This window comes from Rhipicephalus microplus, chromosome 3, assembly GCF_043290135.1.
Source record: "Rhipicephalus microplus isolate Deutch F79 chromosome 3, USDA_Rmic, whole genome shotgun sequence".
NCBI classification, from domain to species: Eukaryota; Metazoa; Arthropoda; class Arachnida; order Ixodida; family Ixodidae; genus Rhipicephalus; species Rhipicephalus microplus.
This window is the reverse complement of record NC_134702.1, coordinates 106796943-106815886: the sequence shown is the minus strand read 5'-3', so window position 1 is coordinate 106815886 and position 18944 is coordinate 106796943. Positions and strand designations below refer to the sequence as shown.

General features: G+C 49.1%; 1 protein-coding gene across 1 annotated transcript in view; it reads right to left on the bottom strand.

The window, feature by feature from the left end:
- The window catches only part of Gprk1 (G protein-coupled receptor kinase 1), a 134574-nt gene extending 117033 nt beyond the window's left edge, over positions 1–17541 (bottom strand). Inside the window, exon 1 of the mRNA XM_037422900.2 lies at positions 17218–17541. Within this exon, the coding sequence (XP_037278797.1) occupies positions 17218–17330 (113 nt within the window). The 5' untranslated portion in view covers positions 17331–17541. The remainder of the gene's footprint in view (positions 1–17217) is intronic.
- Between the last annotated feature and the right edge of the window lie 1403 nt (positions 17542–18944).

Genomic DNA, 18944 nt, shown 5'->3' with positions numbered 1-18944 from the left:
GAGCCCTGCACTACGGCGTCTCTCATAATCATATGGTGGTTTTGGGACGTTAAACATCCAAATTAATCAATCAATCAATCAATCAATCAATCTGGGCAGTTTTGTCATCACACGGGCTGTTAAAGCTACAAAAATTGGTCGCCACTGGCATTTAAGAACAACCAACAACATAAAAATGATCATAAAATGTCAATCACACAAGCGGCGTTGTTGCTGTCTCCGCAGACGCAAGAGCATCGTCTCTCAAACATCGTCGCAAAAGGGCAAGAACGTAACACGCCTCTCCTCCGTTGTCTTCCACACACTCCCCAGTGTATCCAGAGCCACGCATGCAGTTTCGTAATGCGTAAAACTAGTGCACCAATCCCGGCAAAAGTGATACCGAACCTCCTCGCCCGTTTGTCCCAAGGGGCGCGAACGAAACAAGCAAAAGAACGACGCGTCCTCCCACGCACGAAGACGGAGAAAAGGACAAAAAAAAAAAAACGTCTCCAAACGATCCGGTCGTGCTTTTAACACGTGTAGCCGCGCGCCACGTGGTGACCTTATAAGCGTGCGCGCAAAACGTCGTGTCCTTTCTGCGCGCTATAGCGTGCACTGCTGCATCTGATTACGCGCTCGATGAACGCAGCGCCAACGCCGGCGAATCAATCCGGAGTACACACAGACAAGTTGTGTGCAGTGTGTCCCGAAGCGAGGATAAGTAATATTAATAATGGGAGACTATATCAGATGCGTAACGCGATTGCCTTGAAACGTGTGTAGGCTATTAAGGGGAACTCCTCCTGGCAGAAGACCTCGGTTCTGAACTGCACGGTTCGCGGATAAGTCGTTAGTCCTTGAATAAAAGCAAAAAGACAAGGAAGCTCGAATCGTGAGGCTGAGAGAGACTTGTACATTGAATAATAATAATAATAATAATAATAATAATAATAATAATAATAATAATAATAATAATAATGTAAAGGCAGAAGCGGTACGCAAGATATGTACCACCAACAAGTAGTAGCCGCGGAGAAGGCCACCTAACAGTTGATTTGATCAAAGATAGCGGGGATATTCGGGGAACTTGCGACACTCTGCTTGCATGCAACGTCTCGAGAGGGCAAGCGTACCAAGGACCTGGGAAAACGCTGTTGTATTAAGTAATGGCAATCAAGGGAGACGTGAATACTGTAACAATTAAAAGGTCGTCAGATTAACGTCCGTTTCACACAAACTATTTGAGGCGACTTCAAGTATATAGTAAGCTTAAGGGAAACACTTGATCGAGAAATATGCCGAGCACAACAAACTACTTTACGTATAGATTTATAAGGAACTACGGAAAGGCATTCAACTCGGCCAATACATTAGCGGTCTATAGGAAGCATTCGACATGGATGGGGTACTTGGAACGCGCATAAAATCTTTAGCCATCAGATGCGAAGAGTCCATGGCTGCTCTGACTCTGCTCAAGAGAGAGAGAGAGAGAGAGAGAGGTTACATAAAATGCAGGGAGGTCAGCCACAAGAAAAATTTCTTCGGTTTGCTACCCTGCACTGGGGAAGAGCGGTAAAAATGAAAGGAAAAGAGAATAACAAATTGATTTTTTAAAGGCAAAAAAAAAAACCGCGCCCGCACACTTTGTTAAAGAAAGTCAATACAGATGTATGAGGGGCCAGGCAAGAACATGCTATATCCAACGTTATTCATTGCAGTGTATAGTGCATGTAACTGCATTGAGTGGGAGTGAGGAATGACGTATATTGCCTCAGCAGCCAATAGTTGGCAGATGATATTGTGCTCTCCAGCAATGACAGAGACAAATTGAAAAAAAAATGGGCAGTTCATGGCCTAAGTCAACGAAGCATTTGTTCAAGTATACGGCTAAAACGAATACGCCGAAGTTGAGAATAACGTTCAATAGATTGGCGAACTAACAAGAGTTCACTATTGGCAACTAGGATGTAGAACCTGCCCTAGAGAGCGCAATATCTACGTCAACTACGTACAGGAAAGCGTGCTTCTGGAAAAGAAATCCGCTTAAGAATAATACATGAGCTGGAGCGCATGCGGCAGCCATTCGCATATCTTGACAGGCAGTGACGATGCTAAATACCTCGATTTGAGAAATATTAGGGCATGCTAGCATTCATATTTTCTGGAGACGTGTATGGGTTAAAACTGAGCTTCTTCTTGAACAAGCAAAAGATCTTGATCTTCGTTCTTACATTACCCAACATATAAATTGAACACTGTAAAACTCGCAGCGCGAATGGGCGACCATTCGCATTGTGACCACTGTACCGCTGAGATTACATCAGCGTCTACCAGGATTCTTGAAATGACGTTACAATGATAAGCAGCAGTGGTTTCACGAAAGGAAATAAAAAGGAACCCACTTATTCGATCGAGTATAACCAGTGAGTGTAGAATGCAGCACTCTTCAGACTTCCCTTGCGGATCGGGCTGACATTTTTTTTTCCTTCTTCGACGATGCTCCTTACACTGTACAGCCAGCAAACTTTGAAGTATAGTAATCTTCCAGCACATGCGAGTCACTTGCAGAGGCATCGCATTTATAAGTGCATCGGGATTATACGCCAAAATAAAAAAAAACACATTTTATTTGAGAACACATACGTCCCAGCATTGACTTTGCCTCTCGACCCGACATTTCCCAATGAGCGTGCATAAAAGCGCGGAACCATTTTTTCCCTCCGCGTACAAGCTGCGCTAACAGCGCGGGAAGATCCCCTGTCGGAGCGCCACGGTGCGAAGAAGAGAGCGGGCCACGCCCACCTCTGGAAACATGCTCTCTCCGTACGATTGGGAGCCATCTCGAAGGCCATGCCCGGTCCCCAGAAAACGACAGAGGGCAGCACAGGAAAATGGAAAAAGCGGATTCACCCCCTGTCCCCAACGCGGAAAGTTATATACAATCATTGCATACTGCCGTTGGAGCGGAAATTTGTAGAATACCCTAAACTTGAGAAGAAGCTAAAAAGCAGGGAACGCGCAATGCAACGGAAAATATGAAAGTCTGAACATTAAGAGATCGGAGAATGGATCAGAAAGCTAACAGAGTATAGCCGATACTGCAGTTGACATCATGAGAAATAAATGGGGACCTGGGCGTTCCACATAATGCGTTGGTAGGACAGTCGATGGTCAGTTATTGAGTGAGACTGTGACGAAATAATGGGCGTACCGAGAGATGGGAAACGCAGACGAGGGAGACAGCGCGAGATAAATGGTGTGTAGAAATGATGAAGTTCCCAGGAATAAGATGCGAGGCTCGCACGGGATACTGGACAACACGGAAAAAGCCTCCTTCATGAACTGTCCTGAGATAAAATAAGCTGTGCGAAATGACGGTGACACACAGAGAGATGGAAACAGTTTTACTTTTAATAGTAAATTAGCCTTTCACAATACCACAGACTTGTCGCGAAAAGACAGCCCGGTGAATGAATGAAACAACTTCATGGCGAGGTCCGGCTATATATAGTTGCTGGTCCGGGCCGACCATTCAGACGGAGGTTGGAAGACCTTGTCTTTCAGTATAGCCTCCTTGGCCTGCTGGATATCCCTGGTTTGATCCTGTAAATAGAAGCCATAAAGCGCCCCCCACCCCCTCACCCCAAAAATAAGAAACGCAGGTGCGCCTCACCAACGGATCTCGCACCAAGTTCAATCACGCGCAGCGTTCTGGGGGAGCGAGTAATTGAAAATTTCCTTGAGCCCATGTGGCCAACTAATACACCAGCCCGAACTGGTTCAGCTCTTCATGTCCGCGTTGCTTTTGAAACAGCGCTCGTGTGACGCATGCATATGATAGTCATCGCGTCATCATGGTGGTGTCTTTATAGTTTTAGGACGCGGCGGCCCCGGCACTTAGGCCGAGGCTTTAGGGCCAAGTGGCTTGCGTACCCAAGCTCTTGAGTCATGTTCTCCTTGGGGGGGGGGGGGGGGTGTACGGCTGGAGTACCACAATAGAACACAAGAACCCGGTAATAAAGCTCTAACTTCCCGCGAGACACAACGATCCGCGCACGCCTCCGAAGCAAGAAAGGAGGGGCGGGCCCAGATGATGTCCGCAAAGAGAAGCCATGCGCAGCGCGTGACGTGAAGCTCCCTCCCGTAGTTCCTTCATCCATTCAACGCCTCTTTCCAAGACACGCGCGTCGCCGTCGCTACAAGCGACGATTCATCAGCGCTCTCCGCGCTCGAGCAAGGCGACAGCGTAACTTACAATCGCCGACGTAGTACAACCACAACGAGTGGGAAGCACACGAGGCGAGAAAACAAAGGAATGCCAATGCGCAAGTGGGTTATAGCAATGTCGAGAGAGCCAGCATGGCGACACAGCGGGATGCACGGCAGATATGATGATTTTCGATTCTTACACCCACACACACACGCGCCACGCCACGACTACGACGACAAAGTTCATTGTCGTGCTCTTTTTTCTGCATTGCAGATGAGCGATCGCACACAGAGAATGCACAAAGAGAGCAGCACAGCCGAACGAGATGACTCGGCCGGGGGGGACACACCACATGCGACGACGAAGCCCATTCACAACTTAGTGGAACGAGTCGAGGACACAGCTATCGCGAACCGACGGCGCGCACGGACATAATAAAAGAATCGGGACAATGCGAGATGAGCATTAACCACATCCGTCACGGCACAGCTGCGCGAAAAGGGCTGGCGTATTTATCAGCTCCGGAAATCGCAATATGTTATTGCAATTGCAATTGAAGACGATAGTCTTACGGAAAAATGTTGGTATATATATTGGGCGTCTGTCCAACGATATAGCCACCCAGCGAAAGCTTAAACCCGTGCTCAAAGGCCACCCATCTTGACCCTCTGGTGGCTGCGTTCATACTTGTGAGCATTGTCAATCAAAAAGCAAATATTGCGAATATTTGAGGTGCCACTTAGAAAATGCATAAATACGTAACTCTAAAGGCCGAAGTGTTTATTACACTGCGCATTCGCATATCAACAAAAAAAGTGGGTGTTTCCCAAGCTACGCAAAAAATTAGGGGCTTTAAGCTGGACGACCCGGTGACGCCAACTACCAGTGGCTCTGCATGACGATAGTTATAGCGCGAGAACAAAACGACGGCACAGAGACAAGAAGGACACGAAGTCGTTTTGTCTCGCGCTATAACTATCGTCATGTCATACCAACTAGCCCAAGCTGCCACACTTCTGAGAGGCTCTGCGTTCTAAAAAAAAGAAAAAAAAACTTTAGCTCATTCGTATTACTTCCAGATGGCGCCATATCTCACGCAGCGCCTAACTCCTTCGGACCTCCGACCCCGACCTACCGCATCCACCATCAGTTCCGCGTATGGACCCACTTTTTACGTATACAGAGAGCCTGCAACACCTATAGACTCGAACGACAGAAACTTCCAGCCCAGGGCCGAATCTCAGTAAGGAATCACAGGTAGGACGGCGTCGCAATCCGTACATGCTGTCAAAAATAGATCCCGACACACACACACACACACACACACACACACACACACACACACACACACACACACACACACACACACACACACACACACACACACACACACACACACACACACACACACACACACACACACACACCACAGTGCAGGTTATGCGCCAATAAAACAACTACCCTGTAGACCACATGGTATGAGAGTGTCCACACAATCCCCCTTTGCAACCCAGGACACAACACAACATGGGAGGCAGCTCTGTCTAGCTCGGATCCGAAGAGCCAAGAGCTAGGCCCTCGTGAAACGTGCGAGGATATAGCGGCCCACGCCAATGGGATTGATGATTGATATGTGGGGTTTAACGTCCCAAAACCACCATATGATTATGAGAGACGCCGTAGTGGAGGGCTCCGGAAGTTTTGACCACCTGGGGTTCTTTAACGTGCACCCGAATCTGAGCACACGGGCCTACAACATTTCCGCCTCCATGGGAAATGAAGCCGCCGCAGCCGGCATTCGAACCCGCGACCTGCGGGTCAGCAGCCGAGTACCTCAACCACTAGACCACCGCGCGGGGCCACGCCAATGGGATCCCGGAGTAAGGATCTCACTCACCTATCTACTCGGGCAGGCAATCACCATGTTTTATTCCGTCTCTTAGACTGAAGGCCATCGTCTTTCGACGTCTTTTGCATAGAATCACGGATATACGAGGCAGTTTCTTTTCTTACGTTATGTTGTAACCGAGTGTTGAAGGATATATGCCAATAGCTGATTAGCTCAATCACATTAAAGGCCAATACCACGTTTGTAAACAGCGGTATAGGCGCCGTCGACATGCTGGGGCGCTTGCAGCGAAGTCGCGGCGCGTACGCTCCGCCCAGCCCAAAAGAGCGAGTGCGAAGCTTACCCCGAGCCCGGTGTGTCGGGGAGCGCTAATCCTGCTCGGGGACGCGCTGTGCTCGGAGGCAGCGAGCTGCTGAGCCAGCTGATCCGCGCTGTGCTCGCAAGCAGCTTACGGCGCCAGCTGCACGTCACGCTATCGAAGAGGGCGGTGGCGAGCTTTGGGCTGGGCGGAGCATACGCATCGCGACGTCGCTACAAGCGCTCCAGTATATCGACGGTGCCTGCTGTTTAATAACATGAAATAGATCTATGCGCGACTTCGAAGAATGACATGTGCAGATCATAGAGAGGGAATTAACTGCGACGCTAGTGTCTGTGGGAGCTGGAACGCATGGCGCTTCAGCGAGCCTGGGAATTATGGGTATTATACAAGGATTTGCCTAATCTTCGTACTTTCCGTACCGTTTGGCTTCGCACGGCTCGAAGCTGTTTTGTCACGAAACAGCAATCAGCAATAGTTTATCAGTTACGCTTCGCCACCTTAATGATTTAGGCTTATCAATTCAAATCGGGTCACGAAGTTCAAAACAGTTGTTATTTTATTCGAAACGAAACCAAGACGGAGCAATAAACGAAGCCACTACTGCGATTCGCGACCTGCAAGTGCGAAGACAAGGTAAATCAGTGTACTATCCATCATATGCATGGTCGGTGAACGAACGCAGCGCCAGAGAGTCAATTTTAGCAAACTCTACGATGCATTTGTTATAGCCGAAGCGCAGAAAGGTAACAACGGAAAAAGCAGGGGAACAACGAGGACAAGCGCTAACTTCCAACTGAAATTTTATTGGAAAGCACCAAGAACATACACCTGTCACATGACATCACAATCATCTCGATCAATGCACTAGGGTGGAGACAAACTAAAACTAGGCAGAAGGGAATTTATCTAGGAAAACGGCATGTCGGTGAATTCAAGTAGTCTAGTTATGTTCTTGATAGTGCGATGGACGGCTTGCTGACGCAGCTTCGATTTGCTATCACCGCCACCTCAATGATGAGCCTTAAGGCTGGTGCACACCGGCGACTAACAGCAGTCGCGCGACTATTTGAGACTGGTAGCAAACAGTCGCGAACGGTCGCAAACGGTCGCATAGCGACTGCTTTGGCTAGTCACTCTCGACCAATTTTTCAGTGGCGCGACTGCGGTCGCAAACCTGGTGGAACCAATCAGCGATGCTCAATTTTTGTTGTTTGTTTCTTAATTGCGCTGGCGAGAACGAATAAAAACAAGAAATGGAGCGCGCTCGGTTTGCTCCGCTCACTCAGCTGGCCGCGATCAGCTGATCGGCGCCGGTGTACACAGTTTTCGCTGATAACGAGATCCGGACGTGACCATCCGCTATTGCGACTTCCGGTCGCTCGCATGCAGCCTCTGCCGGTGCGAACGTCAGTCGCGATTCGGTCGCCAGTCGCAAATGGTCACGCGACCGCTGCTAGTCGCCGGTGTGCACCGACCTTTAGACTATCGTTAGAGTGAGTATACCGACACAGTTCGATCGCTGAATAACGGCTTGCATTTGCATTCTGTGCTAACAAAAAAAACTACATTGCTTGAATTTCCCGGCACGTGGTTTTTTTATGTAAAATTCGCTGCTGCTTAGTTTTTTTCGTCTTCATCTTTGTGAATTGATTGATTTGATTGTGATGTCATGTGACAGGTATAAATTTTGGTGCTTTGTAATAAAATTATAGAAGTTAGCGCTTGTCTTCGTTGTTCCCCTAGTCCGTTGTTACCTTTTTGCGCTTTGGCAGTAAAAAAACAAAAAAAAACATGAAATACCAACTATATAGCCCACTCCCACACGTTGCTTTTATAATGCAGACGATGAAGACTGCTTCCTCAGCGCCTTTAACTCATCGTATTCGATTTCGATGGAGGCGAAAACGCTGTAGGCCCATGTACTCAGATTTGGGTGCGCGTTGAAAGAAAGAACCCCAGGTGGTCGAAATTTCCCGGAGTCCCATACTACGACGTCTCTCATAATCATATGGTGATTTTGGGGCGTTTAATTCCACGTATCAATCAATCGTCAGATTTGAGCAGACGGCAGCGAGATGACGCACAGATTCGACCGATCATCGATCACTTATAGAAGGCCGCGACAGAGCCATACCACACCATCTGTCCCGCTGATGTCCACCAGCGCCACCTCCAGCGAGGGAGATATTCTTCTTTTCTGCGTACTTCCCGCCTCCGTCGTAATGCAACCGCGGCGTGGACAGCGCGATCCAGCGCAGATCAACGCCGCAAACTCCACTCCCGAGACGACGGACAAGAAGAACGACTCGTGCGTTGGCGCTAAAGTGTGCACTGCGAGCAAACACTGAGATGTCAACACTTTGTATCTACACCGCACCCGGTCCCGTATGCACACGCAGACCAAGGGCACGTGCGACATTTCTCTCTAAGTGAATGTCGGTCGCTCCTTCCTATAGACTATAGCACGACAAGCGAAGATCACTGCGAATACGTCCGTCTCGCTCGTTCGCGACAGCTCCGGCACTAAATGTCAGCACTGCAAGGCCCTTCAGCATGTATAGTTAAGCGGGCTGTCTACAGAAAGGTACACACACGGTCGGAGGTCCAGCGCATAAACTATATATAACCAATGACGGGGGATTACCGTATGCACTCGCATTCTGCTTCCACCCTGCCGCAACTATTCGCACGCAATCGGGACAGTTAGCTAATGCCTGATGTTCGCCAATGATGGCCTGATGTTAGTGGTCATCGCCAACATTTCTTACACGTTGATAACGTTTGTTATGCGCAGTTATAAGAACGATGTGGCATAGGGACATCGAAGGCGAGAATAGCGAGTGCCATAATGGGTGTTCGCGAGTTTCCTTCAAACGCACAGCAGGCAACCACCTCAGGTGGTTATGTATAAGACGGAAGGAAGGAAGGAACAGGAGGTAAAGATGATGTCAACCAGGCTTGAAGGACTGCACTTTGCTACCATACACTGCGGACAGGGAAGAAGCAGTCTGAAAGATGTAGGAAGAGAGAGAGAGGAGAGCACGCACATACAAAGTGACACACGTCACTATAACACCGTCATTCTACAATCGCCGGTGCAATCCGGCGACTTCAAAAGCGCGGCCTCAACAGAGCGGCAGTCTGCGTCGACTTACACGAACGGTGCCGAAAGTTCAATAACTTCAGACGAGATGCGAAGACGTGCATCGTCACAGGGCCGCCGAGATTCGTGACGTCGTCACGACATGTGACGACGCAATCGCATCGCGCCATCGCTTGCTCCAAGGTGGGCCGATCCTGGACGCAGTGCATCACAAGAGGCGGCAGAAAGCGTCAGGCAAAGGTAAAAAGATAAAAACAAATGCTGGGGGCGGGGGGGGGGGGGGGGTGTTGCCAAGGGTCGACGTAATCGACCGAGAAGCAAATGACGACTTCCGCCACCGAGTCGTCGTCTTCAAGCGATATGCGAAGACCCGGGAAAGTTTCGTTTTCTTTCTTTTTTTTTTTCATTCACACACATCGACGCCTGTTCGGGAGACGGAACGCATCCGCGCGTCGCATTCGGCATCGATTACCTGCCACGGCGGCATTGCAGCTCAGTCAGAGGGGGGCGTGGTGCATCGCTCCTTTGTTTACGTAAGAAACCAGAAGCGCGGCCGTATATAAACACGCTCTATAGCGGATATACGTACTACTTATACTGCTATACATAGCGAGGCAGTGGCCGTGTCGAAGTGAGAAAACAAAGTGGCGCCCTTCATCGCGCAGCGCATCGAGGCATGCACGGGAAGAGGACGCAAGGTCGCGGAGCTAATCCTATTACGCCCCAACCCACGCACGCACGTACATATACAACTCAAGCGCGACTTGACAGCTTGATGAGCCACATCCGCGCGTGCCAGTCGCCGCTTGCATTTCTCTGCACGCGCACAGCCGCGAAGAGGGTTGCCTATCAAAAACAGCTTCTTTAAAACGCCTGCGTTAGGCGATTTTCTTTTTTTTTTTTCCTTTTTTTCGCGGTGTTCGGTTACAAACGGCGCAAGCTACCACGGCTCGCGCATACCTGTACAGGTGCTGATCGCGCGTTTTTTACCGCGACGTTTACACCACAGAGTGAATCTCGTAGTTTGGGTACATCGGTAGACGAAGATTTTTTTAACTCTCCCTTTCTCTTTCAACCCACTATTCCCCAACCCCAGTGTAGGGTAGCCTACCGGATAATAGCATCTGGTTAACCTCCCTGCCTTCCTTTTTTTCTCGTCTCTCTCTCTCTCTCTCTCTTGCGGCAGTGACGAAACAACTTGGCACATTCTGTGCGAATGTCCACAATAGCGCTCGCAGAGACAGTCGCTCTGCCATGCGATAGACGAACTGCACAACCAGGCTCTTTCGGTGGAAAGAATCCTGCGCTACCGACAGGACTTCATGTCGCAGAAGAAGGCTGTGTGAAGGCGCTCCTGCGCTTCTTGCGTTCCTCCGGCCTGTCCAAACGACTGTCATCGGAACGCCCTGCATGTGTGTGCATGTGAATTTTTTTTTCTAATTTATTTTATATCACTCTATCTCTATCCTCTTTCTCACCCTTAGTTTCCTACCCCTGTAAAGGATAGCAAACCAGTTGTTTTAAGTTAACCTCCCTGTCTATTCCTTTTATTTATTTCTCTTTCTCTCTCTCTCTTGAGGCATCGAGAAACTCGCCAATGTGATCTTCGCGTGAGAACCGGGGGGGAAAAAAAGGTATCATTCGAAAAATCGTATTACCGGGAAAAGACGCTCGATAATGCGCCAGAACTGGCGTCCTTTTCGCGTCGTTTTCTTAAAATCGACGGTGCATGTGACAGCGGCTCTTTCTTTCTCTCTCTCGCAGTGGCCACATTTTCCTGGTGCAGAATTGGCACGGTTGCAAGCGCGAAACAAGCCATTCGTTGGTGGTGGTGAGAAAGAATGATAAAGAAGGCAGAAAGGTTAACCAAAGTACACCCGGTCTGTTACCCTACACGGTGGCAGCAGGCTCTCTTCAGCTGTAGCATGCAGGGGAAAGGAAAAAAAAAAGTACGAGAGTTTGCAGGTATACATTATCCAGAGATATAACGAAAAACACGCTGGCCACAGATACGTTGCTATACTATCATAGTATATAAAAGCCACCAAAAATGGCGTTGCGCAGAAAACGTAAACAACGTACTTAATAAACAACATAGTAAGGTCTAAGAGACAATGATGCCAATGAAAGTATAAGGGTGTTACTAAAAGTAATTGTATTGTAAATGTGAAGAAAGAAAAAATAAACCGCCCAAGCACTCCGTACGAGTGGTTACCCATGCAGCAAAAGCTGAAGCGTTCGGCCAAGGTGTTTAACAGTGGGTTCAACCCGACGCTGCACTGAAGCCTTTCACAATAACTGGTTACATGTTCGCGCTTCTTAGTAAGGCTAAGACGCACGTTCTAGCTTGGGTTTAACCACAGTGTTTATTTCACACGTCGCACATTGTACCTCGTACAATCACGGTCATAGAAGAGTGTAATGAGCGGTCAAATGCGTTTCGCAATGCGTTAATCACAGAGGTTGTTTTCGAACCACAGGTGGTCACAGACGTCGCAGCCGAAGCCGAAGCTGAAGCCGAAGCTGAAGAAACTCCCGCCGAAAGCGGCCCCGTCGAATGCGCTCCGGCAAGCATCACATTTGACGCCGCGTTGATGCAAGCGTTTGACATCGCGGGCTAACTTACAAACGCAGCCAACGGAGCGCTTGCATGGGCACGACGCCGCGAACGACGTACGTGACGAAGACCGCTCATGACACCACAGCCGAACGGTGTTTCGTTTCTCTATGGCAATACAGCTTTCGCTGTAAAAAAAAATTGCCCGCAGCTTCCCTCGGGGGAACACTGAGGAGGATGCGGACCATATAATTGGTTAACGGGGTGTTAAAGTGCGACTTACTTGGGTCGATGGCTAAATTGGTTAACGTGGTTGTGAAATGGGGTGTTAAATTGCGACTTACTTGGGTCGATGGCTAAATTGGTTAACGTGGTTGTAGGAGGGGGTGTTAAATGAGTGAACACGTACACACGTATGCGAAAGGGCGGCGCTGGTCGAAGGGACGTCGATCATTGTGTTTGTGGATTCGTTGGAATTCATTTCACCGCGACCTTGGACGTCGACGCGCCGTACAAACCAACCGACGAGCGGCAACTGAGCGAGCGAGCGCCGACCTTGAGTATATATACAGCACGACGGCGCATGCACTGTCAGCTGTTGAATGTTCTCGAAGCGCGACGCCACATGCGCGTCCACTGGAGAATCAGGAGAATTGTAGATGTCGAACGCGGTGTGTAGAGGAGGAAGGGTGCACAGATGGTGGAGGAGTGAAGCGCGCGCGGTGTGTAGAGGAGGAAGGGATGCACAGATGGTGGAAGAGTGGGCGACGGCGCGACGGCGCATGCGCGCGCGTCAGCTGTCGAATGTTCGAGAAGCGGTGCGGACGGCGCGGACGGCGCACTACAAGGCGCGAGTATAAGATGCTTCCGCATCTAAAAAACAAAAGAATGGGACGAAAAAATAACTTGCCGTGGGCAGGGACCGAATCTGCGATCTTCGAATAAGGCGTCCGATGCTCCACCAACTAAGCTGCCACGGCGGCATGATTCCTTCGCGTGACTGTTATATCTAATTAATACTGTGCCCAACAAAAAAAACGAGCCCATAATAGTACACTTCTTGCAGCATTTAGTAAAGGGTCATTTATTGTACAATTATGCAAAATCGTATCGACGAGATTCACCATAACGGGACGCTAAAGAGCAAAACGACTTTATACAATTTTTCGCATATTAATAAAGTACAATTTCACAATACCGAAAGCACCACTACCGCGACACGAAGCTTGGTAAGCGAAAAAAACGCGCGAAAAGAAAAGGCGGATGTAGCGTAGAGACACCATGCACTGTGAGATTCTCGTACCAAGCACCGTGACGTCACAGATTGTGAAGGCGTCTACTGGGTCCTACGTAGCTTCTACTTGATAATAATGAAGTGCATTGTCATCTGTGGTTATCATAGAGCTAGCATACGAAGTTTCAGAGAATTTCGCCCAGCCAACGCCTCGAATATACGAAAAATACATTGTGAAATGTTTGACGTCACACGCGGAGATTTCAGTGCGAAATTTAAAAACGAAATGAGGAGGATGAACCTATCGCCTTATGATAGTAAAACGTATAGCACTAAGGGGTCTCTGAGTGCTGCAGTTTGTCAATCTTAACCAAGCCATTGTTCCTCTTCAGTGTCCCTTTAAATGGCTACACACGAGGGCCATAGCGCTAAAGAGGCGACGATCGATCATCAGTCATGCAGCAGTGTTCTTAATGAACTTCAGCGTGAACTTCGACGCATGCTCGCTCGATGAAATAAACACTTCAATTAATGACATTAGCGCGTTTCACGCGAAGTACAGTGCATATATCATGCACCTTTTAACAAGAGAGTATAGAGACGCCTCTTTTATGAACTATGACACGACAATGCAAAGGCTGACCTCGCTACCTCCATCGGCTGCGCACTTTTGCCGAGTCACGCCTATTCACCACAACCCAGAGGTGATGACATCGGCGCCCAAACACGTAATACGCTATAATTGTTTGGAGTTTTGCGCCGCCAAAAAACGGTGTTACGAGGGGCGCTGCTGTGGAACGCTCCCGGAAATTTCGGCAACTTGGGGATCCTCATCATCATCAGCCTGACCTCGCCCACTGAAGGGCAAAAGCATATCCAGAGTTCCACCAATCAAGCATATCCCGTGCTTTCCGCTGCCACTTTATACCTGCAAATTTCTCCATTTCATCTGCTCGACTAACTTTCAGTCCCCTTCTCACCCGCTAGCATTCTTTAGGAATCCAGTCAATTAACCTAATGACCAGCGGTTATCCTGCCTACGCGCTACGTGCCCGGCCAATGTCCATTTCTCTTTCTTGATTGCAACTATGATGTCCATAACCCCAGTTCGTTCCCTGATCCACTATTCCTGCCTTCCTTTTTTTTTTCTCGTTTCTCTCCTCCCTGACCCACTCTGTTCTCTCGAGGTTACACCTATGATTTTTTTTTTTCAATCGCTCAGTGCGTCTTCAATTTAAGTTGAACTCTCTTTGAAAACCTGAATGTTCCTGCTCCGCAGATACAAGTACCGGCAAGATGCAGCTGTTTATACACCTTTCTCTTGAGGGAGAGTGGGCGAGATTGGTGGCGAGACACCAGAACCTGTTAACTAATATGTCTACTTCTAACGAGAAACCACGAAGCCAAACCATGAAGTGAAATAGCATAATACGTATGGGATGGGGCACATTCGGCATGCGTTCTCATATCCCGAATGATATAGTACACTATAGGAAGGGGATGCACCGAAATGTAAGCACGTGGTCCTGGCACTCTGCTTCCACGCAAGTGCGGCCGCCGCGGTGGGGATTCGATTCCGCTACCTTCGCTTCAACAGTCGAGTACGGTAACCAGCGCCACGGGTGGCGGCGCACGGAGAGCGTTCCATGAAAAAGGTTTACGTACTGCAGATTTCATTTCATAATTCATCGCCGCCGCAGTATGCATATGAGGGGATACGGGAAGTTTTTTTTCTTTTTTTTTAGCTACTGAGAAATACCGGGTCTTCTTGCAGAAAAAAAAAAGAAATGAGCACAGCATGCCACAAATTCTGATCGATCACAACGTCAGCATATAAAGTAACAGTAAAATCAATCGTTATAAAAAAAATAAACGTATAGTTACGACAGGACATTTGTGTCATGTCTTACGAGACTAGTCGTGATTGTTTGTTTCTTCTTTTTTAACGTCTCTAACGGTGCGAACATCTGCAATAGGTGTACGTCTCCCAAACGGCTCCGCAAGTGCCACGACGACGTCAAAGAAACGCTATCGGCCGTATAAGACCCGCGAGCTTTTTTCAGCCCGCCCATACAGAACGGTACTACGCACACACGCACGCAGGGCTATCGCATTGCAGGGTTCGTCAGAGCGGCACCATCAATTACACGTCGTTTCGGCCGCGCTGTAAACGAACGTATCCGTTCGATACGTGCCACACATCGCGCGCTGCACCTTCCTTTTTTCAGGAACGGTGAGATGTCTGCTGAGGACCACGAAAAAAAAAAAAAAAGCCAGCGGCGTTTGCGCGATCGAAATGTGACATCCTGCACTCCTAAGGACACGCTTTCCCTCTCTCATTCATACTATGCATAGCTCACGGCTTTTCTTGTCTTTTTGCCTCGCACGCCAGTTCGTAGGAAGGTCCGCGACCAGAGAGCACGACACGATTCACGTCGGTCGAGCTCGCGTGCCACTTTCACCTTCGGCACCGAGAAAGAATGAAGCCGATTATGAGGTCCCAAAGTACACGTTAGGAGAAAACAGCGGTAGTAGGAGCCGTCCCATGTCCACATCAGCCACCGCCGGGACCCCAGTCATTAGCGCTACGCCGGCGGAAAGAAAAAAAAAAGATATAGGAAAGAAGAGGGGAGAGAGTGACAGCAGCCGGTAGTCTGGAGAAGGGGCTGTCGATTATCCGGCCGTTTGTTATTGTTACCGGGCAAGAGAGAACTCACGCTAGCGCGTCAGGCAGCGGAACGGGAAGCAAATACATAACGATGGAAGAAAAAAAAATGGCAATAATAAACGCGGCAGCCGACAGACAACGAAAAGGCCGCGCGGGGTCCTCTACGAGAAAGAAAGAAAAAAAAAAGAGACAGAAAAACGGTCCGGAGAACGCGGAGGTGGATGCTAGCAACGGAGACCGTACGCACTGGCTGGCGCGTACGAAAAATGCTGCCCCGTTGAAGAGGGACGCGTTGTTGATTCGGGCTGAAAACAGAAGCTGCGCTTGCACTTCGCCCTTTTCGCCGTGACCTCCCGGCTATATCCCGGCAAACGATTAGGGCGTTACGTTGCGAGGGGGAACGAGCGGCCAAGGATGACATGCTAGGGGATGAAGAAAGTTAGATGACGGAGAAAGGGAGTACAGCAGCTCGGACCGGGAAAAAGATGGGAGATGCGACGCGCAGCATGGGACGAACAAAACCGAAACTCGAGTCACCGCGCCTCGGTGCTCCCCGCATCAGCCGTCAAGATTAAACGAGCAGTCAAAAGCGTGCCTTCCGAAACCGCGCTCGATCGGATTCTTCATAAAAGGACTATTCAGGCGCAAGTTTGCAGGGCGATTGGGGCGAGTTTTGTCACGCCGCTGAACGCTGGCACGGACGTCGTCAAAGTGGCCACGGCGACAAAGATTTTTTTTTTCTTATGTGGGAAAAAAAATTAAAAAGAAGTCGGAAAGCACTTAAAAGTCAACGCCGCCGGTGGCACGGGAAGGAAACAGTGCGGAGGAGGGGCAGAAAAAAAAGATGAAACTGTCGTCCGACTTTTTTGTTTCTTTTTTAATTCTTTCCGCTTCGCTTCCGAGAGAAAAACAATGCAGTGCGCTTACGGTGCACTACGATGTTTACAATGGGCTTGCGCACAATGCGCAAAGATGCGGCCAGGCCAGCTGCCTGCCAGCCGTGCATGCGCTGCGTCGCCAGAGAAATAAACATTTCCCGTTGCTCCGTACGCTCCGCGCGCACAGATCAAGCGAACGAGAACGCAGGATCGCTCGCAGTTCGTGTTTCCACTTGCAACGCGCACACAACGTGTAAAAGGGAACAAAATCGAGAAACGAAACCAGCCCGGCGAGCAGCACACGTTAGTTTCTAGAGCAAGTCGCACCGGGATATATCACACACGCACGCACGGACTCCCTGCGGGTTAACGTGCTCGTCGTGAACGCGATAGACGCAGACAGTGAGCCCTTACCTCGGATCCGGAAGCACAATTTTCTTGCTCGCGCGGGCGGCCGGCGTGGACTTGCTTTTCTCCATGGCCATGAGATAGCTGACATCGGCCAGCACGGCTTCGAGGTCCGCCATGTTTGACGCCTAGGCCTAGCCCCCCCTGGGCTACGGAGCCAGTCGTCCGGACCTTTATGGGCAGTCGCTGTTCGCGTACACACACTGGGACGCTCGACGGGACGGCTCAGCGCGAGTCGCTGTCCAGTTCCGAGGGCCACATGACGCGACGGCGCACATGCACACCAAGCTGCGATGCACACGAATGACGCTCGCAGCCCCGCAGCTGATATTTCCCCCCGCAGCCAGCGGCAGTCATCGTCGCTTCGCCTCAGCCGCACTAGGCGGCAGCACGCGGCACACTTACCACCAAAGTTCTTTGATCGCAACAGTCACGACACTGCGCTCCAAAATTCAACCTTGCTCAAAATCAATTTTTTGAAAACTTGCCGATTGTCGCGTCATCTGTAATTTGTAATATAAAACAAAATATGCATAATATTTTTACCAATTGTTAGTAACTAGTTTACATTTTTGGCTACAGTTTACGCAGCTATGCGTAAGTTTTTAAATTGTAAACAACATTTGTTTGTGTTTGACATGTAAAGATTACAAGAAGTTTTTGAACTCTGACTATCGAAAAACTCTGGCTACCACCACTACTCCCCCGCCGTGCACCCCTGCCCAGCACTTCTTTTATGCTTTATTCACAAGGCACTCGCTGGTGTTTTCGACAAGCCTTCCCCCAAATCCCAGAGGTTGTTAGCTCGCCTACTTATTACGACTGCTTATCCTTTCCTTGCGCCGCCGAATCACCCAGCATTCCTTCGGGGCGGATGGATGCGCGAGCATATCGGAGCTGGGAAAAGAGCGCCGAGCTCGGCATTTCGGCCACCGAGAAAACGAGTTCAAGCAATTGAAGGAACGTATTCATGAATTACTTCACCACCACAATTGCGGGCGTGTTTTTTCCAAGTCCGCACGGGCTATACAGCAAGAATATCGCCATTCAAAAATGCAAGTGCGACCAATCGTAGCAGTGCTCGAAAAAGGTGTCTTCGCCTCGCAACATAAATGCAATGAGGCGAAAGAAACTTACAAAAATCTCGTCTTTTACACATTTCTGCTAAAAGCGACGTATTAATATAAAATATGGCTGTTGAAACACTGAGCAACCATTCCCCGCTAGGCTCACAAAGTTATTTTAAAACGAACTTGCTTTTGACAAAATATATGTATATATAGCTTATTCCATTCAAGATAACGCGATCAATTATTCTGTTATAAAAATGAATATGTAATAAAGATACGGGTACGTTTAAAAATCGTAGGTGAAAAACATATAGGTAACATGGTAACGGAAGACAAAAATAAGAACATACACTTTTGTGAAATTTCTATACGCAAGGTCAATGACCGCTCGCGTTGCGAGTGGCTTTACTGCCTTGGGTGACTCGCTCGGTTTGGGTGTCCAGTTTCGGCGGTTTCGCATCGGCATGATGGACCGCGCTTCGTGCAAGTTTTGTTGTGGTTGCGCAGAAACCATGCATACGTAGGCGTGCGCAGGGTTTTCTTTCAAGGCAGAGGGAGAGGAGGAGAGCTGCCAAGGTTCACCGCAGCGCCCCCGCTTCTTGTACGAGCGGACTTAGCACTCCCCCTCTCCCATTGGCAGCCAAGGGGGATGGGGCAACTTTT